This window comes from Rhododendron vialii, chromosome 6a, assembly GCF_030253575.1.
Source record: "Rhododendron vialii isolate Sample 1 chromosome 6a, ASM3025357v1".
NCBI classification, from domain to species: domain Eukaryota; kingdom Viridiplantae; phylum Streptophyta; class Magnoliopsida; order Ericales; family Ericaceae; genus Rhododendron; species Rhododendron vialii.
This window is the reverse complement of record NC_080562.1, coordinates 30,001,657-30,029,557: the sequence shown is the minus strand read 5'-3', so window position 1 is coordinate 30,029,557 and position 27,901 is coordinate 30,001,657. Positions and strand designations below refer to the sequence as shown.

The window sequence follows — 27,901 nt, the reverse complement described above, 5'->3', positions numbered from 1 at the left end:
TCTCATCTCAGCCTTCCTACGTTGAAGATGTGAAAGGGTATTCATGAAGGAAACCTAACTTCAAGCCAGTATATATCGACTTTCGTCTCATACAATATGCACCGGTGGATGAGGCAAAGAAAACTATGGCCGTAAGTTAAGACACCCACAACGAAGAGAGCCCCTGAATTTGTAACGACTCGGATTTTTGACCCAATTTTTTTTTCTAAATATAATATTATTAGGATTATTTTCCTTAATGCAATTCTTTTTTTTTAATACAATTATGCATGCAATATATACATGCATTCTTTTTAAAATTTTCCTACGCACACATGCATGCATGTACACTCCTTCTAGGGATGGCATTCGGGGCATTCGGGGCGGAAATTGGGTTTTTCGTCCCCGATCCCCGAACCCGAAGTTCCGTCCATATCCGCCCCGATCCCCGAACGGGAAGGGAAGAATGAAACCAATTTTGAGCCATTCGGTTTTCGGGTAATCCCTGAACCGAACGGATACCCGATCGGTATTCTAATCCAAACAAAGAAACAAAAATTGAGTCAAAACCGATGAGTATCACTCAATTTCTGATCGAACCACAGACGAAAAATCAACTGGTAAATTGCAGATGAGTAATAAACTAGAAACAGATCTGATCGAATAAAACAAATAATGATTAGCAATCAATGGAAAAATACTCAGAGATGAGATCCGAAGAAGAGAGCCGGAGATGAGAGAGAGCACGTCATTGCCGGAGATGAGAGAGAGCACGTCGTCGCCGGAGATGAGATAGAGCATGTCGTTGCCGGAGATAAGAGAGATAGATGTCGAACGGAGAAGAGGAGGGGGTTGCGGCGTGCGTGTGAAGGGGAAACTGATTCGCCGGAGATGAGAGAGAGAGAGACTTACGGCAGAGGGGGAAACTGATTCGCCGGAGATGAGAGAGAGAGAGACTTACGGCAGAGAGAGTGAGATTGACGATGAACGGCGGAGGGTTGTGACGAACGGCAGATGGGTGAGGGGTTGCAGAGGAGATCAGGAGAGGAGGGGGTGGGTTTGAGAAGAGTTGGCTGCGTGGAGTGGAATTGATGGGAGTGAACCCTAAACAGCAGAAACATCACATATATATATCTTGGGTATTTTCGTAATTTACTTATTTCGGTTCAGTTCAGATACGGTTCGGTTCGGGGATCGGTTCGGGTAACAGACAAACCATACCCGAACCGAACCCGAACGGATATTTCTTACTCTCAACCATATCCGTACCCGCGGGGAAAATTTCGGTTATTTTTCGGGGAAAAACTTCGGTTACAGTTCGGGTACCCATCGGTTCGGTTCAAATTGCCATCCCTAACTCCTTCTCCTCCCTCACCTCAAACTCCTTCCGTCTCTCCGTCTCCTACTCAGTCTCTACTTCCTCCCTAATCCTAAAATCAAGCCCAATTAGTCCATTTCAAATTCCATGAACCCAACCCCATTAAATTCACTCTTATCATCTTCCACCCAAATTCTCCTATAAATACCCCATCCCATTGACCCACGAAAATACCATGATATTTCCCAAACTCCACCGACCAGAAAAGAAGAGAAAAACAGAAGAAACCCAAGCTCCAATCAATGGAGTTTTAGAGAGAGAAAGAAAAAAAGAGAAAAGTGGGTTTCATAGTTACGCCCAACCGAAACTCAATTCAACCATCTCGATCACCTCCTACAACCCAGAGCATCCCCAAACAAGCCTCAATCCGATCCCAAAGTCTTCCGATCAAAGAACCTGAAGTCTTCTTCCCCAAAATTCAAGATTCGTTTTTAAATCAATTTGATCCGATTCAAGGTATTATAATCCTATCCAACCTCTTCTCCAAGTATATTAAGTGTTTATATGCTTAACCCTATGTCCCGAACGAAAAAAATATAGTTCACTGCGCGTTTTCTGCCGTATTCACCAATTTGATATTATTTTTGAGCCCGGCATTTTATTTGTAATTATTTACGAAGAAGATGACCCTTATGATATTTTTTTTACAATCTTTCTGATATTAATATTATAAAAAATTACTGACGTGATATTATTTTCTTACAATGTAATATCAACTTAGTATAAAACGTATTAATTATATCAGTTTAATTTATCTGGTAGATTGAGTTGGTTTTAAATGTTTCGAAACAACTTTGCAACCTTTCAACCCTCATTTTTGATGCCCGAACTATTTTTTTTAGACTTTTCACACCTCAAAGATCATAACTTGTTAAGATCATATTTTTTTTATTTAATTATCTATTTATTGAATTATTTATTAGTTATCTTTCAAAGTTTATAAACAAAAAATCTTTGCGACCTTCCAAACAACGTTTTAACACCCAAACTATTTTTCATAGACTCCTTGCATCTCAAAGATGATATCTTGTTAATTTAATATATTTTTTAATTTAATTTACTATTTATTGTTATTTTTATAGTGTTTCCAATCAAAATTACTTTACGACCTTATAAACCATATTATTAATGCCCGAGTAATTTTATTTAGACTCCTTACATTCCAAAGATGAAACTTTGTTAATCTCAACATATTTTAATTAGTAACTATTTATTATCTATTTACTTCACTTTCGGCCACTTTATTTAACGTCTTTATTTAAATTAATTCCGCGACTCTCCGAACCCAACTTTTGACACTCTACTGGTTGCATAGGACCTTTAGGACTCTTATTAAGGTCATGTTAATTATTCTAATATTTTACATAATTAATGCATTTAATGAGTTTTTAATTAATCTAATTACTTGAAAATAATTAATAGGAGCTTAGAATTTTTTTTTAATTCTTTTAAAAAATTCTTACTTATTATCATCTGGTCATGCGGTATTAGGGGCAACGGCTCATTCATAAAAAATTGCATGATTGCATTGCTTACTAATTGTTTTAATTATTATTCGTTTTAATTGCATATTGCCCGATACTTGATTTGAAATGCTAGATTGGACCCTAGAGACATGGGGTGGTATGCGAATAGAATTCACCTGGACGATGCTAGGTAATGGAAGAATTGGAAAGTTTTATTTTTAGATTGCCTGTAGGCGTGATTTTGAGATGTGATGAGATTGAAACTGGCGTGTGTCCAGTGATGAATTGATAAACTGGCATGTGTCCAGTGATGATGGTGAAGTGGTATATAAGATAGGCAAACCCTAGTTGTGATTCAGGCATGATAAGCTTTTCTCTTGTTGTAGTTATTGGGGTGTACACTCGGTATATAACTTAGGTGTACCTGCGACAGCAAAGGGAAGTGACCTCATGGGACCAAGCATGGCTAGTGGTTGGGGGAGGAAAGATCTCGCGGAGAGATCTTAGATTTCACATTAGGATAATGAATAGTAATAAATTGGTGTTTGTAAATCTTTATTCTGCTCTTTCGCATTATTATTATCTTGTTGCTTGTGAGCTGTAAAGTAAGGGGGGTAGTTGGGTTGGATTATTCTACTGAATGATTTATCACTCACGGATACGTCTGTATCCTGGCAAATCGTTTGCTTCGGCGATCAATTTGTCAGTGGGCGCAGGATTCAATGGAGAGGATTCGAAGATGGTGCAGTTCGACACGGAAAGAATATTAGGAAACGAAGATCGAGTATGATTCGGATTTGTATCAAGCCTAGAGTTAGCTCTGAAATTAATGTATTTTGAATCAGTAAATTTATCTTGTAACTGTAATAGCTAAACTTTATTTTGAAAAATTATATTTATTTAGCAAATTTTTTTAAGATTTTATTTTATATTGTTTCCGAAAAAATGGGGCATTACAGAATCAATAAAGTGTGGGAAGTGGGATCTAAAACCAACCAAAATTCGAACAAATAGAGGTATTATTCTGTAACTTACTCCAATTTGTTTGTATGAAAAGTTAATTTCATAGTCCTATATATAGATATGTGGTATGTATTTGTTTTGAAACGTATACTGTTGCAATCGAGCATGTAATCTGCTATTTGGGTGTCTCTGATTAAAAAAAAAGTTGTTATATTTGGGAAGAACATGAATAGTGAAGTCAGTGTTAGGTTTGAATTAGGTCTAAATAAAGGCCTGATAGTTTTTTTGAGGCTAAAAAAGAGAAAAAATTTGGGGCTTAACGTCATCACACTGTCATCCGGAATGAAGGGATAACAACTACCAATAATACAGCTAGCTTTGTAGACAAACAGAATTCTTGTAAATCCATTAGTCTATTTGCTCATCAAATAACTTGAACTGTAGGGAGACTTTTTCTGCAAATGTAGTCCGACATGATAATCGATTGGGCTTCCTGATGAAACCCATTGGATAGATGATGTGTACTATTAAAAATAATGGTTTCAATAAAATTGGCAACTAACCCGCTGGTGAACGATTTTGAAATTGGAAGCTCCATTATTGCAAAAAACTCGTGAAAAAAAGCACCACAAGAACGAAGTGGCAGTGGTACGGGTGTTCTACCTTCAAACTGGAAGGATGACATGAGGCCACATCATTCAACATATAAATTTGATACGGATTTCCTCTTTTATTACCTTACTCAGTTTGAAATACAAAGGTTGATAGTTGAGGGTAGATAGAGACAAGTGACATGGTTAAGCAAAATGTATGCTTGAGGAATCATGCAAGGCTGTTTAGGAATGTTCTGCTTTGAAGTGGTCGGTCTTGCGATCAAGATACTGTTAGGACTCAGATAAGCTTGGAGAAATGCATTATTGTGAAGTTATTTTGTTAGGACATTGCAGTTGTTCTGCAGTTACTCATTTCTTATTCTTTTTTGGAATAGCTATTTCAGCCCAAGACCAACAAAGAAACAACCGACAACTCATACGAAAAAGAGGAAATGACACGCTTCTCCCACGTCCTCAGCAAACTCTGTTGTAGGTGAAAACAACGTTCAAGCGGTATGTCTACTAACTTCTTGCATTGGCTAATAGACTTGGCAATAGACAAATTACTTTTTTAGGACATTGCAGTTGTGTTTTCACTAAAATTTGACCTTGCATGATACTTGATTTGTCTTTTATTGGAAGTTTGAAAGAGCATTTTAAAATTTGTTGACAAAGTTATTTTCTTTAAGATGGTCCATAAACCATCGAAGTGCATTTCTGGAACATTTGTGGAGATTATACATGATAGCATGGAGCACAAAAAAAACTGGCAGCCTATTTTTAGTCCTCATGTATACATACAAGTTGTACTTTATATGGAAACTTGCTATTTGTGGCCCTTTTTCGTGATGTGTAACCCATGTTTATTATTGTTTCCCACACGGTAGCTGAAAATGGACCATCCACAAATCGTGTTCAAGAAATGGACTTATGCAATTACACAAATATTCATTGAAGTCATGCTTCAAGAGGCTAAAAAAGAAGAATCAATTAACTCAAAAAAGACGAGGACTTTTAATCCCCACCAATGGGTGACCATTTATGAGGAGTTTGGGAAAAGGACAAACACAGTGGGTTACTCAATTCAAAAGCTGAAAGAAAATTTTTCCCGTTTGAAACACGAGCTCTCAGTCTTCAAAGACCTAAAAGATCATAGTGGGTTCGGTTGGGACCCCGTAAAACAAACCGTCACTGCACCTGAACCTATGTGGTAGGAATATATATAGGTATACTCACACTAGTGAACCAGTAACTTTACAACTTTTGTAGGCACCCTTGGCCCTTATAGTATTTTCATTTCGTACTCTTTATTTCCTTGTAGGGACATAAGGATGCCAAACAATTCAAATCCAAAGGCCTTGACCATTATGATGTTTTGGTAGAGCTTTGTGAAGGCACGTTGGCCACAGGTGCATTTTCTGAGTATTCTAGTACCCTAAAGGGCCCCACGACAGAGGCAGAGCTCGAAATGATGAAGTAAGGCAAACCCATTTGAATGGCAAATCAAATGTCGATGGATTCGCGAGGGAAGAGAAAGTCCGATGGAAGTAGTAGTAAGTCAATCAAGATTGATGAGAAGAGTCGAGCATATGCTACTTTTGGATATGCACAACAAAAAAGAGGAGAGTACTTCGAAAAATTGACAGCAGATTAATTGTCTATTGCCGATTGTATTAAGGCCCTGGATGAAATTGCGTCTTTTTTCAATGAGGATCAATATTACAAGGCCTATGACATACTTGCTTTCGGTCCCTCTGTTGGGAGGCAAGGGTTCATGGGGCTATTAACTAACAGGAGGATTGGTTGGGTGGAATGAATAGAGCGTCAATCGTGATTAACATCTTGTTTAGGAACGGAAAGTTTAACTTCGAAACAAAGACTAGTAGTAATTGTTTGTATTATTCTGGATGATATTTAGTAGTAACATCTTGGTGTATTATTCTGGATGATATGTGTTAGTGCTATGGAAACTTTGATGTTCCTCATTTTAGTATTATGTCCTACTTATGTTAGTGCCAGGACTAGTAGTAATTGCTCACGACTCATATTGCGTTGAATTGTTAACTAACTGATGTTCCTCATTTTAGTATTCCGTTTTATGATTTCTGTTGAACTTATGTTAGTGCTATGGAGAATTGCTAAGTACTCATATTGTTTGGAAGTTTTTACAAAAATAGATTAGCAAAGGTAAAAAAGTCACAATGTGACAATTGGAATTCCACTACATAAACTTGACGATGACGAAGACGATTTGGCGGACCTCGAAGCACTCAAACTGTTGGAAGAGGACGAAAAAATGCCACAACGAACTGCTAAAATGTTTGGTCAAGACTATGTCACATTCTTGTTGCATGGACATCCTCGTACGGTAAAGGATATTTCGATAAACATACTTTTAGAGCCTTGGTGAGAAAACTAATTCTTAAAGGCCAGCTTGACTGGGATCATAAGAAGTTGTCTATCGAAGAGTCGTTGGCTATTTTCTTATATATTTGTGGACACAGCGGAAGACATAGACTTGCTGCTAACAAGTTCCAGCAGTCTACGTCTACTATAAGTGACCACTTCAACTAGATGCGTCGCGCTATTTGCAGACTCGTGCCATACATAATTAAACCACCAAATCTTGAAGCAACTCCTTCGAAAAATTCTCCATGGCGAAAGATACTGTCCATGGGACCATGGTTCACAGTAAGTTCGAATCTGTCTTTGTCTGTCTCTGTCTACAATACTTTCCCATGTCTGTGTCTAGTTTCTATAATGTTTGGGTAAGCAGGCAGCTGTGATTTATAGTTTCAGTTTACTTAGGCTGGAATCTTTCTTTCTTTGATTGCATCCAAACATTGAAATGCCAAAACTACTTATGATAGGATTGTGTTGGCGCGATAGATGGAACCCACATAGAAGCTTCGGTACCCATCGAAATGCAAATTGCATTTCGTGGAAGAAAAACCACGAAAACGCAAAATGTAATGGCTGTGTGTTCCTTTGACATGAAGTTCATATTCGTGTACCCAGGTTGGGAAGGTAGCGCACACGACAGGCGTGTGTTCTTAGCAGCAGCCACGAATCTGGCCTATATGTTCCCATACCCACCAGTCAATAAGTAAAGATAAAATAAGATTATTCTTATCTTGTTTCCTTTTTTCCCAAAGTTTTGAACTACACTTACACACTTTATTTATGGTTTAGATAAGTACTATGTCGTCGATTCTGGATACACCAATATGGTAGGGTATCTGGCTCCATACAAAGGACAAAGATATCACAGAGACCATTGGAATGGGGCTAACACAATATTCGCCACACCACAGGAGCTATTCAACTATAAGCACTCGTCGTTGAGGAATGTAATCGAAAGATGCTTTGGGGTGTTGAAAGCGAGGTTTCCAATATGGAAGTCAATGCCAAACTATAGCCTAGCTCGTCAGCCGTCGATAGTTACGGCGTGTTGTGTTGTCCACAATATGATCGTAATCCACAAAGGGAGAGATGAATATTTCGACGGCTATATGGAAGCGGACGAATGGGAGGGAGATAGTGATGATGGTGGTGGTGGTGCCGGCCAAGTAGAGCTTGTCAACACGTCTCTTCACAGTGTGCAAACGATGGGAAAGAGGCGGGACGACATGGCTATTGCTATGTGGGATGCATATTGAATTTCATTCATAAGCCTTGTGTGTTTAATCGCATTTGTAATGTTGTACTATAAAATTGTACGGATTGTAATTTTATTCGTAGGTAGGCCGTGGCTAACTAGTTATGTTGTACTGATCCTTTTTCCACATCTTGGGAATGTCATATTTCGCGGTACTGAGAATCGCAATTAGTAGTATGAGATTATGGTGTTACTCATGGTGGGATTCTGTATGTTTGGAGTTCACTATGCTGGATCTGTGATGTTATGATAATTGTTAACTTTAATTTTGTTTTATGAATTAAGACTCAAATTATCCACCAAGATGTCAGAGAAGTAAATAAACTGATAAGTAAGGAGTACCAAACTGGCCTTTGAGTATTATTGATATTCAGTTTCATATGTTCTGATTGCCTTTATGTTATAGGAAGTTAATTTTTTTATTCATCCTTCTTGTTTCTTATGAGGAGATTAGATTCATAGGTGCATTTTTATGCTATTGTATTGCTGCTTCTATCTGCTACTGCTAACTGCTGTTGTAGAAGTAGTAGTAAGAGTTAAGGTGTTGGCTGCTGATGATACTATATCAATGTTGTTCTGGCCAGTATATAATTGCTTACTGTTCTGTCCAGTTTCAGATAGAATGCCATTCTATTGTCTGCTGTTTGGTAACTGCTGCAAATTCATTCTCGGCTTGTCCATTTGATTGCTACTGCTGTTGTAGTGCTCAGGACAACATGGTCCTATTCTATGTAGCACCGACATTCCACCAGGGGTGACGTACCAGTGTCAGACAACGACATGCACTGGACACGCGGCTGACACGTGTTGGACACTTCTCTGAAAATGTCCTGTTATTTTGGACAATACTTTGGAGTCCGACACTTGACAGACACTTTCGGACACTTTTGGGACACTTTTTGTTGCAACGTATAGATAATAGATGTAATGACTTGGAAAACAATGTACTGCATAGGTGAAAACAAGGCTATCTGGATAGAATATTATGAACTTTTAACTTATTTGAATTTTTTTTATTCTTGATGTTTTATATATATATATATGTGTGTGTGTGTGTGTCCCCAAACGTGTCGTGTCCCCCATTTTCTGAAAATTTACGTGTTGGGGTGTCAGTTTCGTGTCGTGTCCGTGCTACCTTGGTCCTATTTATAGTTCAATTGTGTTGGCTAGTATATAGTTTAGTTAGGGACTTGAGCACTGTTCTTCCCACAGTGCCTGCTACTGAGCTGCTAATGTCTTGAAGAATCTGGATTCATATTTGGTGGTGTGTCCAGTTTGAGAAGTGAAGATGGTATCCTTGAAGAATCTGGATTCATATCACTTGCTTCTTGTGAAGATGATAACATGCTTTTCCTTGCTTCTTTTACAGTTTTGTTGTTAGACGATTGCTATGGCTTCTGATTTCCAGTTATACAGTTGTTGTTTGAATGGTCCATGTTATAGCATGTAATACATTCGTGGCAAATACTTAACATTTCCTGGAATCGCACATAAGCAAACCATTGAACCAAATAATCAGTCTGCTTGCATACATTTCCCAATTTTTTTGGATTTAAGTGAACCAAATAATCAGTCTGCTTGCATCCAAGCATAGCCATAGGGAAGAGCAAACAACTATACTGCATGAAAGTAAAAACTCAAAACGAAACGTGCCGATGCCAATTTTCTGTATCGCTCCAATTTTATCAGACACATCATCAGCTAGCTTACCAAATCCTCCATGGAAGAGTCATCCTTCTACAAAGCTTACAAAATTTTACTTGCTGGCAAAACATTTCACAAAATCTCAAACCCATATTTCTCTTAAAATTAATTACCACTGGAAAGAAACATAAATGTTGAGGAAATACACAGCAGCACCATGTACAAAAATGAAAAACACAACTTTATTCATTCTCACAAGTTATTCTTAAACGCCCTAGATACATACTACAATGCACATAGCAGCCTCAGTGAATTGTGTCAGACTCTTCTCGTTGACTATTGGTTAATCTCAGACCTGAATCGATCTCCCTCCCCATCCGATCTTTGTCTTCTTCGCCTTCACATTTCTAGTTCAAAAGATGACCCGTCATCGAAAGACTCGGGTATGTCCATCTCGAGGTTGGAAAAGGAACTCTTGTTCCCGCGCATAGAGGTAGAATCAAGCGGAGCACAAGTTTTGGAACTCCAAAGCTGAAGAAAATGCATATTCATTCTCCTCAACTGAAGATTTCTTCTACCTGCATAATCTGACAGTGCATGCCACAGCTTGTGCCCAATATTTGAGCCTCGCTTTGACGTCTTCAGGATGATCACCTAAGATGATAGATGACACGTTAGAACTAAAATATAAAGAGTCAAAATAGCAGAAGACATGTAACTAACTATCATAAGGTAACATAGCTGAATTCTATCTATGATGCCAACAATATGACTAAGAATTCCGCGAATGGTGGGAAGTATATTGACTAATCACTGATTATTTGGTTCACTTATGGAATCCAAAAAAATGGTGAATACGAACGCAGGTCACATTGTGAGGTATCATTTAAAACGTAAACGCATAGCATGGAATTTTATAACTTCATTCATTACATGTGGTGCACATAAGTAATAAATATATCAAAGTAATAATAGATATATCACGGATGGATCGCACATGGCGCAAGTGTATCCTTCAGTAACAATTAAGTTTCAATTGTCCATAATGGGTTGCTATTGTTACCATATCTGTGGCAGGCCAAATATTGGACAAACTCATTCAAAATCTACAGTCCGTATTTCCCTTCGAAAAAATACATTTAATAGTCCGTCAGGCCTAAAATCCAACCCATGTAAGATAAAACTTGGAGAATTTGGGGGTAAGGGAAAGAGGAAAGCCACTGGTGTGTTTTGTGCCTCTATCACCCGTACCCACCTTCAGCTCCAAACCCCAACATAACTACTGGATTGACAAAACATCAAGAAATAGCCTCACAAAGTACTCAACACAAGCAGCCATGGTTTTAAAACCCAACAAAACGTACTATGAATGTATGCACACACACACACACACACACATATATATATATATATATATATATATATATATATATATATATATATATATATATATATATATATATATATATATATATACAGACAGAGAGAAAGAGAGAGAGAGAGAGACAGAGAGAGAGGAGAGTAGGCTAAAGAATGTATGCACAAGAGCTACTCAATGTTTAGGTTTGAACAAACCAAAAAATCCCCAATTTCACAAACCAGAAGCCACTGCACTTCTCTATCTATCCGAAAACAACATAAATATTGATAAAAGTAGATTTTGAGTTTCCTCTCTTTAGGACAGGTTACCAATTATCTGGTAATTTTATGAGTTTCCTATTATGAATTGAATTTATCAAAAACAGATCACGGCATCAATTTTCAACTGAATCCTAATAATTGAAGGGGGTTTTCAAAGCCATGAGCCAAATCAAGACTCATAGAGAGAGAGAGAGAGAGAGAGAGAGAGAGAGAGAGAGAGAGAGAGAGAGAGACCTTGGTGGTCGTAAATGGCGTAGGTGGTGTCGGTGAGTTTTTGGTGGTCAATTTTCACTACTTATGGTGGTCGTCGGAAGTAGAGGGTGAGGCAGTGGTCGCGCGGAAGTAGGCCTCGCCGATGGTGTCGTTGCCGTGGAGGGGGCCGTTCTTCTCCGTCTCCGTCTCCGTCTCCCCCCTCTCTCTCTCTCTCTCTCTCTCTCTCTCTCCCTCTCTAGGTGTGTCTTTGACGATCTGTTTCGGTTTTCATGTTTTGTTTTTGTTTTTTGTTTTTTTTTGTTTTTTGTATTTTTTGGGGGGATGTCCATTATAGAAGTGTGGGGTCCAAGGGTGGACCGATTTTGAAAAACTTTTTTCAATTTTTTTTTGAAAATATGGAACTGAACACAGCATTAGTTATCTAAATATTTTGTATACCTGAACCCTTAAATTTCATAATCATGTCCGATCCCCTCGTTTATAAAATATTGGTTCCGCATTAGCTTGGAGCAACACGTGGCCGTGCTTCAAGAGCAACTAAAATTTTTCCTTTAGAAATGGTTACAACTAAAGGCTAGTTTGATAACATAAATTCAGCACTTAAAACTGAATCAATTAAGTAATAAGTGTTTCAGTAGGTTTGATAACGACATTATACATTGCTTAACAATTAAGTGCTACTTAAAATGTAGGCTAAAAAGTTGAAAAAAATTAAGTAGCTTTGAGCTACTTAATTCCGGCTGAATTCATGTGTACTTGCATTTAATCACCATACCACCACCACAACCACTCCCATCACCACTCCTACAACCACTCCACCGCCACTTCGCCACCATCACCATCACCACTACCACCACGACCATCACTTTGCCACCATCACCACCCATCACCACCACTCCACCACTTCTCTACCACCACCATCACTACATCATCACCACTCCCCTATCATTCCATCACCACCACCACCATTACCACACTGCCACCACCACCACACCGTCGTTGCCGCCGCCACCACAAATACCACCATTGCACAACTATCATTCTACCGACATCACTCACTGTCACCATTACACCATCACTCCACTGCCACCACCACCACCATTACATCACTATCACTCCACCACCACTATTATACTATTATCGCCAGCACTCCAACACCACCACCGCCACCGCCGCCACATCACCACCAACACACCACCACCACAATCACCATTCCACCATTATTATAAGTGCATTGTGACCATTAGTAAATTAAGAGAGAATTGAAACTAAAATTAATTTATTATTTTTTTAATTCAGTACTTAATATGTTTATCAAACAGCCTTTCAGCTTAAAAAAATTTAGCATTCAGCTTTTAGGACTTAATTTTTCAACATTCAGTTTCAATTTTATTAAACAGGTCCTAAGTCAGACAATGATTGTGAGCGAGAACAAAGAGCGTGAAAGCTCAATATCATGCACTATATATGTTCAAACATATTGGAAAAAGAGAAATTGGCCGAAAGAATAGAAAAAGTATTCTAAATCTAATAAAAATGTGATGGTTCGTTGGGGCCAACCAATCGAAGCTTTTACCAAATCTCTTTGCGCACCACCCCCCCCCCCCCCCCCCCCCCCCCCCCCCCCCGCAATAATTCAAACACCCAACCCACGGCATTTTCTTTTTTTACTTAATAACTTTTATATCTTTTTTTATTTTTATTTATTTAATATTATTTAAGTGTTCCAATTTTCAATCCGGTTGAATCGATGCAAAGATCTTGTTTTTTTTATCATTTTGCCTTCAATGATCATAATGAATTTTTGGCTTGAAGGCCTTTCAACAAGTACCCTAAGACTTATTATTTAGTTTCAGGTCTCTCTTAGGGTGCTCATTGAAAGGCCTTAGAGCCGAAAATTAATTATGACCATTTAGGATGAAATGATAAGAAAAATAAGATCTTCGCACCGGTTCAAACGAATTAAAAATCGGAACACTTATTTTTTTACTCTTTATATGTATTTTTAAATTATTTAATATTATACCCTAGCAATAATAACTTTTATATCTTTTTTCATTTTTATTTATTTAATATTATTTAAGTGTTCCAATTTTCAATCCGGTTGAATCGATGCAAAGATCTTGTTTTTTTTATCATTTTGTCTTCAATGATCATAATGAATTTTTGGCTCGAAGGCCTTTCAACAAGTACCCTAAGGCTTATTATTTAGTTTCAGGCCTCTCTTAGGGTGCTTATTGAAAGGCCTTAGAGTCAAAAATTAATTACGCCCATTTAGGATGAAATGATAAGAAAAATAAGATCTTCGCACCGGTTCAAACGAATTAAAAATCGGAACACTTATTTTTTTACTCTTTATATGTATTTTTAAATTATTTAATATTATATACGTGAGTAAATTTCTTTATGTTATTGAAATTTTACTCTTATTTTTTTATCTATTAAAATTTTATAATTCTTTTATGTTGTTGAATTTATTAATTTTGTATTTATTTATATCTTTTATCTAATTTATTTCTAATCACTTATTCAGATTTCCTTTATCTTCTTATCTTCAACTATAACCACTCATTTAGATTTTCTTTTTATCTTCAATTACAATCACACATTCAGATTTTTTTGTTATCTTCTTATCTTTAACTATAACTATTCATCCATCACCCCTTATCCTTATATATCCAGTATTATCCTTCCAAAATCACCATCTTCTTCCCATCACCTCCATCTCCCTGCTTATCCCTCCAATATCACTATCTTTTCAGCATCTATTTCTCTCTCCATTCCTCTGTCACGGCTCCTCCTTCCTTTTCCACACCGTTTGTAAAACATAGAAGAAGATTATGGATAACTACAACTTGTCATTTTCAGATAGTTGGTCCGTTGAGAATGATGTTCTTAGTGGGGAGGGCGTCTCCCATAATTTTCGTGACTATACACCCGAATTCACAACTCACCAGGTTAGTTATTACTGTTGTTCTTATGCATATTAGTTATTTAATTTAAAAAGTACAGAAATTATGCATATTAGATTGGATCATGTTGCACTTACATATTCTTTTTTTCTTGCTTATAGATTTTTCAAAGTAGAGACGACATGGTAGCTTGGGTGCGAAGAGTCGGTAAAGACAATGGTATTGTTATTGTTATTAAGAAATCTGCTAGTTTAATTGGTGGCAAGCTGTCAAAGTGCATTCTTAGTTGTGAAAGAAGTGGGAAGTATAGATCGGCATGGAATGCAGTTGAAGGGCAATCCTCGCAAAAGAATACTGGGACAAAAAAATGCGAGTGCCCATTTGAGCTGCGAGGTATACCAATACCTCCAGCGGGTATCATGTGGGGTGTAAGGGTTGAATGTGGTATCCATAACCATGAAACAGCTGAATATTTTGATGGGCATGGGTACCCGTCAAGGTTAACACTAGAGGAGAAAGAAATTGTGCGCGACATGGCGGACAACACAGCACCTCGTGAAATTCTTAGTGTTTTAAAGAAAAAAAATCCGTTAAACACTACATGTGCCCAAAGCATATACAACCTCAAATATACGGATAACATAGCAGAACTAGACGGTTTAAATCCTACCCAGTTTGTCTTGAATCAACTAATACATAAAAGATACCTCCATGAATATCGTACAAATCCATACACCAACGAAATCACTGATATTGTTTGGGTTCATCCTCAAAGCCTAGACTTATTTGTGAACTTTCCGTCCGTATTGGTTATTGATGCCACATACAAGACCAACGAGTACCGGTTACCACTATTGGAGGTTGTAGGTATCACATCCACAATGTGCACTTACTCTCTCATGTTTGCACATCTTACAAATGAGAGGATAGAGAACTTGACTTGGGCCCTGAGTACCTTAAAGAAATGGATGCTTGGAAGGGGGGCATTGTTGCCATCGGTGTTTGTTACAGATCGAAATTTGGCGCTTCTTAGCACCATTGAAGCATGTTTTCCCTCGGCACGTCACATTCTTTGCATTTGGCACATCAACCAATGCATAATAAAGCACTGCAGAGGGGTCCTTGGTCCGTCGTTTAACGACTTTAACATGTCATGGCACTCGCTTATTAATTTTACGACCGAAGCATCTTTCAATCAGAAGTGGAATGCCATGTGCGATGACTATAAACAACACCCGCAGCTCTTACAATACCTTTTCAATACATGGTTAATGCCGTACAGAGATAGGTTTGTGGCAGCATGGATAAATACGTGTATGCACCTCGGAAGGAATTCAAGTCAGAGGTATAGTTACTTTATGCATTGTTACCTTTACTATTTCAATTACGTACATTATTGTACTACTGTAAAGAATATTTCTGTAACTTTCGTATTTAAACACAGTTCATTATTATATTACAGGGCAGAGTCCGCACATGCGAGGCTGAAGCTATATTTGGGGGGTACTATGTCATCCTTACAACAAGCTTTTAAGAAAATAGACAAGATGTTGAAAAATCAGTTCGGGGACATTCGGAGGTCATTTCAGAGATCTATCAACATCCCCCGCCATTGGCAAATACATACCGAACTTTTTCAACAAGTAAGAACTCGCATTTCATTAGAGGCAATGGAGCTCATCAATGTTCAACTACAATGCGCTGAAGATGCATCCTACCTCCAGTTCCAGTTGTGCGATTGTACAATAAAAATTACGCACGGATTGCCATGCAGACATGATCTTGCATATTACCATTGGTACTCCATGCCAATTCCGATTCAGAGTATTCACGATCATTGGACTAAGTTGTCCATGCGTGCGCCCATTGTGAATGACGACGGAGAACGACCGGACAGAACATATGAAGTTGTAGACAGATTACGTGGGATGGATCAATCTACCCGAGAGCACATGATAGACAGGATTATTGATATGACGGATCCATCTCAGAGCACAGTTCGAGGCCCATCTTATAACACGGCTCATAGAGGTCGACCTACTGGTAGAGAGGAGCAAAGTGGACGACGCATTCCTTCCTTTACAGAAATATCGACTTCATCATCTAGGATCGAATCTGGGAGACGTGGGAGGGGCGAGGGAGTTCGCAAAACTCAAGCGAACCGTGATGAATTTTCAGTTCCATCCATCCGTATCGACTACATTCAGCATTTACCTCGAGCTTATCAGCATTACATTTCTCACATTAATGACGTCCGAGGTGACGGTCATTGTGGATTTAGGGCGATAGCCGCTCACATAGGGTATGGTGAAGATCGTTGGGCTCAAGTTCGAAGAGATCTCATTAATGAGATTGAACAAAATATGGATCTATGTAATGCGCTATATCCAGAAATAGGTTGGGCAAACTACCTAATACGGTCTTTAAATTACTTTGAAGATTCGGCACCAGATGAGTATTGGATGGATGCTATGAGTATGGGAGTTGTCATCGCTTCGGCGTACAACCTTGTTCTGCATACATTTGATGCGCTTCCTTCAGGTTGTTTTACTCACTTCCCATTGAGATCCCCTCCAGTTCCAGCCCAAGAGCGCATTGAAATAGCTATTGCCCGTGTTGGGAACAATCATTTTGTGCAACTTTTCTTGCAGCCTCATTACCCTGTACCACCCTATCCAATATGGTGGTGGAACAATTCATCAGACGAAGCTAAAAGATAGGCTGCTCGTTATGCAACACGAATTAGTTTGTGGAAAGAAATAATGGAGACAAAACCAAGAGGGACAGGAGCAGAATTTGATGGAAACATTGATTAGAAATTGAATTTTCATGTATTTTCACTCTTCAATGAAATTAGTAAAAGTTATGTTTGGTTTGATTAATTAACATTAGTACAAGTTATGTTAGTATAAGTTATATTTTAATTATTCATTTATTAATTAAAATTATAGTAAGAAGTCTTTTAAAAGTAAAATAAAAAACTACTAAAAGTAAAACAAAAAAAAGATAGTAAAAGTTTTAAAAAAAACAGTAATTAAAGTTTTTTATAAGTAAACAAAAAAATTAGGAAAAATTAAAAAAAATTAAAACAGTAATTAAAGTCTTTTAATAGTATAAAAAAATTAGTAAAAGTAAAAAAAAATAAAACAATAATTATTTACTTTTAAAAGTAAAACAAAAAAAAATCAGTTAAAGTAAAAATAAAATAAAAAAACAGAAAATAAAGGGGCAAAAGTGAAAAGAGAGTGGGGCCGGGGGGGAGGGGGCGCGAGAAGAGGCCCTCAGCTTTTATTGGGCCGTAGAAGCAAGCATGTAATTCTTCCACCGCCAAGAGCGAGCGAGAGGTATCCTGACGCGTTGCCCTCTACTCTAGTGCCCATGACACCCGGGCCTTCGGCTGGGACCCATGGACCAACTCCCTGCTTGGAGAGGGCGGGCCAGTAAATAGCACCATTAGGCCCTGCTCACGTCCCATTACGGGAATGCCCCCACTTGGATAACAGGCTTGCACTGCTAAACCCTGCGATTAGTTGTTAATTGCTTGGAGTTAATGTAGTGATTAGCAGCTTTCTTCTTTGGCGATGTGGGACTTATCTCCATGCTTAAGCTGTAATCCAGATTTCCTGTTTTTTTTGACTTTTTGTGAGTACTAACTAATTGCCAATCTCCAGTGTTTTTGGTCAATTCAATTGCCAAAAAAATTGGTTTTGTCAAATCTTTGGCAAAATAAATTGTGCTAATTAAGAAACGAGATTGGCGCCTATGGCAAACGTCCTCCAAAAAAAAGAAGCACAAGCATACAACAATTGGGAAAATATTTACTAATTCTACTCCATTGGAGATGCTCTAAGAAAGAATGAAGTTAGGGTTGTTAGGATAGGAGAAGCGAAGAAATTTCAACTTTTTCTAGAATGTTATTCCTTTTTATTTTGATATTCTTCGAGAAACCCAATCTTGAAGATATATCATAGAGACTTAATAACATATTGTACAATGTATCTTTCGATACAAAATGCTAATTGGCACATTACTCATACGACCAAGCCAGAAGTTTGATGTCCTCGTAAGTTTTTTCTTCAGGCTTGGAAATTTCTCATTGTAGATATCAGATTTGTGATTATCGATCCGTATTTTTTAAGCATGTCTTTAATGGCAGTTTTTCAAGTCTAGAAACTCTATTTCGAACAAGGGACACTTTCTCATTTTTTGAACAAAGTATACCTCTCATAGGACCAAGCCAGAAGTTTGATGACCAAAAACGAGAATATTACAAGTCTACGTTGGGATATGCAAAATGCCCTTAGTGATTTGTAAGTCTTAATTTTTTTTAATTATAAATTCATCTCAACGACCGGAACTCGAAAAATATGAAAAGAATATATACAAAAATTAAAAAAAAGTATTACATAAATAGCTTAAAATAAGCGTAAATATTTTCACTTGTATATTTGTAAACACCTAATCTTGAAATAATACAAACATTTTATGAAATCGTCAATTCTATACACCCTAAGTCCTATAAACTAATTTATGTTCCTTTGCGAGATTTAATGTCCAAAATTTAATTAATATTCCATTCTGCCCTCGTTTTAGGACCCAAACAAAACTCTAGTGATAAAACAATGCTTTGAGCAATTATAGAAAATAAAAATTTTACAATAAATTATTGTGTCTCAGCAAAAGTTGAATTTTCAAATAAGAACTTAACTTTTTAGCAACAGCTAGAGTGAGTAGTTTTTAAGGTTTGCCAAACTTATAACAGCATGTGAAATGGATCATAACAAAAAGTGATAGTTCTAACGACGGGTCCTGATCTGTAGTGGTCCTATACCACTCAAATCGCATTGAGCAGGGAGGCAAGCACGTCTCAAGGCTCTGATCGTTCTGCTGCAGCCAAATCCACCCTCTAGGGCAACGAAGCCGGCCGGGCACCTTTCGTGTGGGCTGTGCACGCAAGGGCATTGAGCGGGTAATCAATTCACGACCTCATGTTCTGTTCTCGGGTCAGAACCCACGTATAGATATGTTCCAACACTTTAATGCCCCCACTTGGGTCACAAGGCTTGCGTGGCTAAGCCCGGCAAACAGTAATCCACTTCAGGAGGTAAATGAAGGAATTAAAAGTTGTTTCACTTTACCGATGTGGGTCTTCTTCCCTCTATCTATTCTTACGTGATTGCTATTCTCTCCGACGGACTGCAAGAAAAACTCATCACCAAATTCCGTAACTGTCCCCATTAGTTGCAAATTAAACTGAAAGGGAAACATATATAGAAATTCAAAGCTCGTTAAGATTTAAAATAGTCTCGCAAGCAGTGTTTTCAAATTGAGTTACGACGTATCTCGTATCGGGGTTTTTCCATTACATGAATCATATCAAAATACACATCGCGTATCGTAAAATAAGAGACATACATACACATCATACAATAATATAATTCAAATATTGCCCATAAAAGATTCTCATCAAAATGGATGAAACTGATTAATAAGCAAACAATTGAATATTTATCTATCTATTACATAAAAGCATGGCGTTTAGTATAAGTTTCTAACAGACGGAACAAGGTACAACTTGTCGCTTTTGGATTATGATGTATACAAAATTAAAACTGCTCAAGATCTACTCGTGTTTGGCTTGATTAAATTCCATTTGAGATCGACTCATCTCATAGACAAGCTAAACTCGACATTTTTGAACCTCCTTAAATTTTCATTTTAAAGTTGATCAACCACCTACATGGTTCGTTCGGCTTGATGTCTGATTAAATTTTCATATTAAAGTTGATTAGTCTTGACCTCCTTTACCTTGATATCTGATTTTCTCTTTTCATACTTTCTTTTTAGTTCTTTCGAGACCTACAATTTTACAATATTGTTCCATATATTGAAAAAAAATAAAAACTGGCCGAGAGAATAGGAAAAAGTTTCTAAAAATAATAAAAAGGAGACGGTTGCATCGTTGTTAATATAGTGATTAGCCTTTTTCCTCCTTGGCGATGAGGGACTTATCCCCATAATTAAGTTGTAATCCGCGGTTTCGCAACGTGCTGTTTTTTTGAGAAATTGGCCAATCTAGCTCCAATGTTTTTGTTCAAATCAATTGCCAAAGCTATAGATGTTCTCCGATGGTTTGGTAATTACTAATTAGTAGCCAAAAACATGGTTTCGTCAATTCTTTGACAAAATAAGTTGTGCAAAACTAGATTGACAAGTTGGGGTTCTACGTAAGTTGAGTGGAATTTGGTTGCTGCCTCCGTTATACTTGCACGAACATAGACAGGGTTAGATTTTCATAAGCACCTAGTCCTTACATAGCTCTGCTCCTGATGAGCAATGAACGAGGGAGGGGGGGGGAGACTAAACATCTAGCCAAAGTGCATGGTGAGAGGACTTGGGTTTAGTACCACGTGCATAGAGACAAAGGGGGTTGGTTTTGTTTTGTTTGGCAATCAAGAAACCTTAAAGAAAGTGGAGGAAAACAATTCGAAGACAAACTCTCGATTTTACGTTGCAATTTCGCAAAAGTTTGGTTTCGGCGGCCAAGGTAACGTATGAGAAATTCAGATTGAAAATTCATCACTTTGGTTTTGCTAGCAGTGTGATGAAGAAGATCCATGGAGCCAAAGATGTTAACTATTAGTGGTGTCCTTATGGGGGAAAAATTTTCAGTGTCGGGTGGGTATCACGTGATACCCGCTCGTTGCAACGGATTTAGAGAGAGAAAAAGTGTTGGGGTGAGAGGAGAGAGAGGGTTTCAATTCGAGCCGTACAAAAGTGTATTGGACGGTCCGAATGTGCCGAACGGATTTCATGTGGAATATAACCACCTGACACCGGAAAATTTCTCCCTTATGGGACTAGCCCCTCATGGTTCAAAATTTCCATAATTACCTTCTTTTTCAATATCAGAACTATACACAGTGGCATTCATTGAATAAAGAATGGAAGCCCAAAGAGCATTTTTAGGTGTGTGAATATTGTCAAAATCGCTCGTGTTTGATTTATTAAAGACCATTTGAAATCAATTTATCTCATAAACAAGTTAGTCTTGAAACATATTTTTGAACCTCCTTAAATTTTCAAAATAAACTTGAACAACCACCTGCTTGGTTTGTTCGGCTCGTTTATTATCCCTAGTCTTGACCTCCTTTACCTCGATGTCTGATTTTCTCATTTTATACTCTCTCTTTTTTCTTTTGAAAGCTTCACCTACAATTTCACAATATTGTTCTTCCGACGTAAATAGGTTTTTCTTTAATTTCCCATACAAAAAACTCTGAAAGAAAATATACTTTAGGTGATGCTGAACATTGTGTGTGCATAATGGAAAATTGAAGGAAAATAAAAATTGGAAGAGAGAATAGGAAAAAAGTTTCTAGAAATAATTAAAAGGTGACGGTCCGATAGAGTTCAACCAATTAGAGCATTTATTGGGCCGTAGTTGCGCTGGCCCACAATCCTTCCACCACCAAGAGCGAGAGGTATTCGCTGCTCTGTGAAACCAGCCTGACGCGTTGCCCTCTACTCTAAGGCCCACGAAATCCAGGCCTTCGCCCTGGCTTACATGGCCCAACTCCCTGCTTGGAGAGGGCGGGCTAGCAATTAGCAACATCGGGCCCGGCTCTTTGGAGCCGAACTCGCGTCCCATCACCGTAATGCCCCCACTTGGGTCACAGGCTTGCGTTGCTAAGCCCGGCGATTAGTTGTTAATTGCTTGGAGTTAATCTAGTGATTAGCAGCTTTCCTCTTTGGCGATGTGGGACTTATCTCCATGCTTAAGCTGTAATCCAGATTTTGCTGTTTTTGACTTTTTGTGAGTGTACTAATTAATTGCCAATCTCTAATGTTTTTTGGTCAAATCAATTGCCAAAAAACTGTTTTGTCAAATCTTTGGCAAAATAAATTGTGCTAATTAAGAAACGAGGTTGGCACCTACGCCGACAAACGTCCTCCCAGAAAAAAGAAGCAAAAGCATACAGCAATTGGAAAAATAATTACTAATTTGAAGAAAAACTACTCCATTGGAGATGCTCTAAAAAAGAATGAAGATAGGGCCGTTAGAGTGTCTACTTTGGCCGACGTGCTTAGTGGATTTTGTCCACGGGATTTGAGTTGTATCCTCTTGCTGTGTTGCTGCTGTCGTTTAGGAATCCACGGCTTATTTAAGTTTATGCATTGATTAGAATCTGTGATCCCTTGGGTGCCTATTTTTGGTCGTTGGCTAGTTTTAATGGCATTCACAAAGTGTCAATTTGACTTGTGCAGTGAGTGTTGTGCCTTGATGGAAGAAATTAGGTAGCCCTTTGCTGTAATTTGTGTATCTGTTGGTTGGGATGCACATATTTTTTGATTTCTGTAACTTTGGTTGGATTCCTTGTAAGTGCCGCTTGGCCTTTAAGGATATACTATGTGATGGTCTATTCTCAAAAAAACAAAAAAAAAAAAAGGAAATGCAAATAAATTTCAACTTTTTCCAGTTTGTTATTCCTCTTTATTTTGATTTTCTTCGAGAAACCCAATCTCCAAGACATATCATAGAGACTTAAAAACATAGTGTACAAACATATCTTCAGTACATAGCTAATTGGTACATTACTCATAGGATGAAGCCAGAAGTTTGATGCCCTTATAAGTTTTTCCATTAGGCTTCGGAATTTTTCATTGCGGAGATTAGATTTGTGATTATCCATATTTTTTTTTCCGTCTCAACTACTGGAACTCGAAAGATATGAAAAGAATGTTAATCAAATTAAAAAAAGGGCGTTAACATAAATAGCTCAAAATAAGCTTAGGGTTGGTTTGGATTAAAAAGTAAGGAGTATTTTATTTTATTTTTTTGTCTTTATTCAATAAGTTAGTTTTGCGTCAAACTTTTGTGACTTATTGATTCGTCTCGACGATAGAAATCGAAAAAGTACGACGCAAAACTAACAAATGCAAATTTTTTTGAATAAAGACAAAAAAATAAATCACTCATTACTTTTTAATCCAAACCTACCCTTCAATATTTTCACTTGTATATTTGTAAACCAAACCTAATATTGAAAATTGAAATAATACAATCATTTTAAGAAAACATATGTCAGTTTTATACGCCCTAAGTCTTATAAACTAATTTATGTTCCTTTGCGGAATTCAATGTCCAAAATTTAATAAATTTTCCATTCTGCCCTCGTTTTAGGGTTCAACCAATCAGAGCGTTTATTGGGCCATATTGAACCTCCTTAAATTTTCATATTAAAGTTGATCAACCACCTGCTTGGTTCGTTCGGCTTGTATTTACCTTGATGTCTGATTTTCTCTTTTCATACTCTTTTTAGTTCTTTCGAAACCTATAACTTAACAATATTGCTCTTATGACGCAAACGTAATTTCTTTAATTTCCCATATATTGTGCCTAATGTTCCAAACACACATTGGAAAAAATTAAAATTGGCCGAGAGAATAGGGACAAAGTAAACTAAAAATAACAAAAAGGTGATGGTCCGATAGGGTTCAACCAATCAGAGCGTTTATTGGGCCATAGTTGCACCGGCCCGTTAACCTTCCACCGCCAAGAGCGAGAGGTGTTCGCTGCTCTGTGAAACCAGCCTAACGCGCTGCCCTCTACTCTAAGGCCCACGAAACCCGGGCCTTCGCCTAGGCTCCGTGACCCAACTCCCTGCTTGGATAGGGCAGGCCGGTATTTAGCAACATCAGGCCCTGCTCTTTGGGCCGAGCCCACGTCCCATCACCGTAATGCCCCCACTTGGGTCACAGGCTTGCGTTGTTAAGCCCGGCGATTAGTTGTTAATTGCTTGGAGTTAATATAGTGATTAGTGTTTTCCCTTCTTGGCAATGTGGGAGTTATCCCCATGCTTAAGTTGTAATCCCGGGTTTCGCAACATGCTTTTTTTATTTATTGAGTAATTGCGAATCTTGCTCCGATGTTTTTTGTTCTATTCAATGACAAAAGCTATAGATGTTCTCAGATGGTTTGGTAATTAGTAGCCGAAGACATGGTTTCGTCTATTCTTTGGCAAAATAAGTCGTGCAAAATCTAGATTGACAAGTTGGGGTTCTACGCAAGTGGAGTGGAGTGCAGTTGGTGCCTCCGTTATACTATCATCCACATGGGCAGAGTTCGATTCCCGTAAGCACTCATCCTCTTTCCAAGTTCTCTAATAGAGTATATTAGGATTAACGAATGACAAAAAAAATAAAAAAGAGGTGGAAGGGGGTGGGTTTTCCACCTTTGAATTGGGTGGCTATGCGCCCTGTCTTTTCTTGTACTCATTTATTTTTCAAGCTGATGCTTTCTGTGTAGCCCTATGGGTAGTTTTTGAGGATAAAAAAAAAAAAAAAAAAAACATTCAAGCTGACCAAAAAGAGAATGAAATTAAACTAAGGTTAACCTTATGAGTCAAGTAAATCTCACATCAGGAAATAATAGTAAGGTGAAATGATATGTAATTGAATCCGACCAGCTATTATATAACTTGAGGTTAAATTTATGAGCTACAGAGTCAAGTGTTTTAGGTTATGGATTAAGCAGGTCAGCTGACACTAGTCATTACTTAAAATTGAGTTTATTTTTTGAAAAATTGCTTTACTTGACGAGCTCTACGAAATGAATGTTTCTGATCATCGAAACGAGATTGGAGCGGACCCCGCTTAAGAAGGACAGCAGGTTGCTCTGCTTGACGAGTTCTACGAAATGAACATTTCTGACCATCGAGATAAGATTAGAGCGAGCCCCGCTTAGCCTGGACAGCAGGTGCTGTCCCCCGTCGAACTGGGCCCTCTTAGCAGCCACGACGAAGCTGTCCTTCGCGTGGGCTGCACGGCTTGCGTTGAGCGGGGCAATCGAACCGGCAACCACTTGCCCTCTTCCCTGGGCAACTCGCGTTCCATCACCTTAATGCACCCACAAGGGTCACAGGATTGCGTGGTCCACAGTGTTTTACTGTATTTCAAGCGGTCATTTCCGATGTGGGTCTTCCTTCTCTCTCTCTCTCTCTCTCTCTTTTTGATCATGGTCTTCCTTCTGGGGTAAGATCCGGTTAAATTTCTTCCGACCAGTTTTATTCTGAACGAAATTGTAGACGTGACCGGATCCGCCCCCCTTCCTTCTCTCTATTACCTCAAATTTTTTCACAGCCAAGATTTTGTAGCAAATCTCAGACCGTAGGAAAAATCGAGCAACGTTGCGTACATTCGACTGATCACTCCTCCAACCACTCATTCTCACATGTGTCCGATCCACACATTTAATTATAAAATGAACCCCACACATATATGAGAAAGAAGTGACTTGTGGATGCGTACCTAGACTTACTGGGAAAAATCTCTCACGAAATCCTGAAATAAATAGTACCAATAATGGTCAACGAATGCTTTTGAAATTATTACAACAAAAAACAATAGCAAAGTGAGAGCGATTACAGTTAAAGTTAACCCATTCAATTAAGGACTAACAAGGAGTACTTAACAACTTAATCCCTTAATAAGTTGCAAAAAGAAAAACAAATAAACATGTTACATATAAGCCAACCTATAATAATGTTTATTAGCCTTATATGTATATATATATATATCTACGTTGATATGTTATCAGTGGTCAAGCTTCCATCGGTGGGGGAAAATTAAGATCAAGATCTAAAACACCTCCGCGATTGCCCTCGCGCGGGTTACAGTCGACAACAGAGGACGAGTCCGACTCACTCTGCGCTCCCCCTCCGACTCCGCCCTCCAACTCGGCGGCGACACGGTGGTGGTGGTACGATATTCCCCTGCCCACCATCCCCGACCGCATCAGCGCGTCAAAGTACAACGCGTGATGCGCCTGGGGCACGACCGCCATCCCAACCCCCGCCGCCGCCGCCGGGTTGTAAAAAACCGGATACCCAGCGACAGATACGCCACCACTTGAACCCCCACCTCCTCCGCCGCAACCGAAGCGGCGCGTGAGGTCGAGCTCGACCGGCGCGTGGGATGCCCCGCCGTGGCTGGACGACTCCACGGTGCTGCTCTGGCTGGGGCTGTGGTTGTCGGGGGCAAGGGGTTCCGAGGGGTACGGGAAATTAGTCTTGGCCTTGGGTCCGCGGAACTCGACGGCGGCGGCGTCGTAAGCCCTGGCGGCCGCCTCCGCGGTGTCGAAGGTGCCCAGCCACACGCGGCTCTTCTTCGTGGGGTCCCGGATCTCCGCCGCGTACCGGCCCCACGGCCTCCTCCTCACCCCCCTGTAATGCGCAATGTCCTCCTTGTTGACGCCGTTGGGCTTCCCGTTGCCTCCCTTAACGCCGCCGGTCTTCCCCTTCGCAGCCATTTTAAAAATACGAGAGAGTTTTATCGAGATATGGATATGCGTGTGAGATGGTGTTGTGGATTTGGTGTGGGGAGAGGCAAGTCTATTTATAAAGGGGAGAGGTGGGGGATTTTAGAAACAAGCAACGTAACAACGCAATTTTAAAATATAATTTTAGACATAACTGTGTTCAGAATAAATGTAATGAACACAACTTTAAAACATAATTTCGCAATTAATTGTGTTCCAAATTAAATATATCAAACGATTCTAAATACGATTGTATAGAGTTCCATTTTAAAATTGTATTCTTACTCTGAGTAATTTTTTATTTTTAAAAGGAGAGAGAGAGGAGTGGGGCCCCGGGGGGTGTGGGGGCGCAGTCAACGAGGGGATTGACTGGTGAGAGGGGAAGCGCCGCCCGGGGCCACGGGGGTAGAGAGAGAGAGAGAGAGAGAGAGGAGAGAGACAGGAGCAGGTGGCACTTGTTTTGTTTAATAATGGAGGGGGTACGTGGCACACGGGAGGTTCGAGACAAGCGGCCCAATATAGTTGTGCCGGCTTTCCCTCAAGACGGCCGTTGTTCAAGCTAATTTTCCCACGCTCTTCTTCGGAGCGTATTCATCACTCTCTTATGGAGCACTAGATAACATATGGACTAAAGCTCCGTTTCGGAACGTAAATTAAGTATTTATTTTTAAAAATGTAATTTCAAACTTAAAAATAATGTGTTTATATAAATAAATTTTCTGCTAATATGGATCTTATTTAATAAATCTCATCAAGATTTTTAATACGGTGCAAAAAAAATTAAAAAATTATTTTTCATTTATATTATTTTTGAGTTTGAAAATATGAAATAAACTGCTTATTTTTTAAAAAGATTTCTGGAACGGAGCCTAAGTACCATCCCCTCTATTTTGTCTAATTACTAGTATTTAATTATTCAATTAATTGTTTGTTTTGAGAAGCCTGAGAATGGAGTCTGAAGAAATTTCTTCTTTTATTCTATTAGTACTTCGCAAAGTAAAGAATATGTAACTATTCAAAAATGCATTTCAATTCAAATAGCAAAACTGATATTGGAGTAGTATTAACTTGTTTTCTAATTAAAGTAAAATGGTTAAGGCTATGGTTGAATTGTCTTACATTTTTACTTATGAAC

General features: G+C 38.6%; 3 protein-coding genes and 1 long non-coding RNA gene across 4 annotated transcripts; 3 read left to right on the top strand and 1 right to left on the bottom strand.

The window, feature by feature from the left end:
- Window positions 1–4,625: 4,625 nt before the first annotated feature.
- LOC131329094 (uncharacterized) lies at window positions 4,626–6,262 on the top strand. The gene is made up of 3 exons (XR_009200628.1): window positions 4,626–4,892; window positions 5,267–5,605; window positions 5,701–6,262. It is a non-coding gene; the product is annotated as an uncharacterized LOC131329094 (long non-coding RNA).
- An 824-nt stretch (window positions 6,263–7,086) lies between these two features.
- Window positions 7,087–8,313, top strand: LOC131329093 (uncharacterized). Its single transcript, XM_058362165.1, has 2 exons — window positions 7,087–7,477; window positions 7,572–8,313. Exon 2 carries the CDS (start codon window positions 7,607–7,609, stop codon window positions 8,036–8,038), a length of 432 nt encoding a protein of 143 aa, XP_058218148.1. The 5' UTR covers window positions 7,087–7,477; window positions 7,572–7,606; the 3' UTR covers window positions 8,039–8,313.
- Window positions 8,314–14,375: 6,062 nt separating this feature from the next.
- Window positions 14,376–17,167, top strand: LOC131328619 (uncharacterized). The gene is made up of 3 exons (XM_058361539.1): window positions 14,376–14,492; window positions 14,609–15,792; window positions 15,910–17,167. The coding sequence occupies exons 1-3, from the start codon at window positions 14,376–14,378 to the stop codon at window positions 17,165–17,167; spliced, it is 2,559 nt and encodes an 852-aa protein (XP_058217522.1).
- An 8,645-nt stretch (window positions 17,168–25,812) lies between these two features.
- On the bottom strand, window positions 25,813–26,865 carry LOC131329873 (ethylene-responsive transcription factor 4). Its single transcript, XM_058363285.1, has one exon. It carries the CDS (start codon window positions 26,755–26,757, stop codon window positions 26,050–26,052), a length of 708 nt encoding a protein of 235 aa, XP_058219268.1. The 5' UTR covers window positions 26,758–26,865; the 3' UTR covers window positions 25,813–26,049.
- Window positions 26,866–27,901: the final 1,036 nt, after the last annotated feature.

What these genes read in the sequence shown, in the direction of transcription:
- LOC131329093 (XM_058362165.1), top strand. Translation starts at nt 7,607, where the DNA reads ATGGTAGGGTATCTGGCTCCATACAAAGGACAAAGATATCACAGAGAC.
- LOC131328619 (XM_058361539.1), top strand. Translation starts at nt 14,376, where the DNA reads ATGGATAACTACAACTTGTCATTTTCAGATAGTTGGTCCGTTGAGAAT. An exon ending in CCGAATTCACAACTCACCAG is followed by an intron (nt 14,493 to 14,608) that starts GTTAGTTATTAC and finishes TCTTGCTTATAG; the next exon opens with ATTTTTCAAAGTAGAGACGA. An exon ending in GGAAGGAATTCAAGTCAGAG is followed by an intron (nt 15,793 to 15,909) that starts GTATAGTTACTT and finishes ATTATATTACAG; the next exon opens with GGCAGAGTCCGCACATGCGA.
- LOC131329873 (XM_058363285.1), bottom strand. Translation starts at nt 26,757, where the DNA reads ATGGCTGCGAAGGGGAAGACCGGCGGCGTTAAGGGAGGCAACGGGAAG.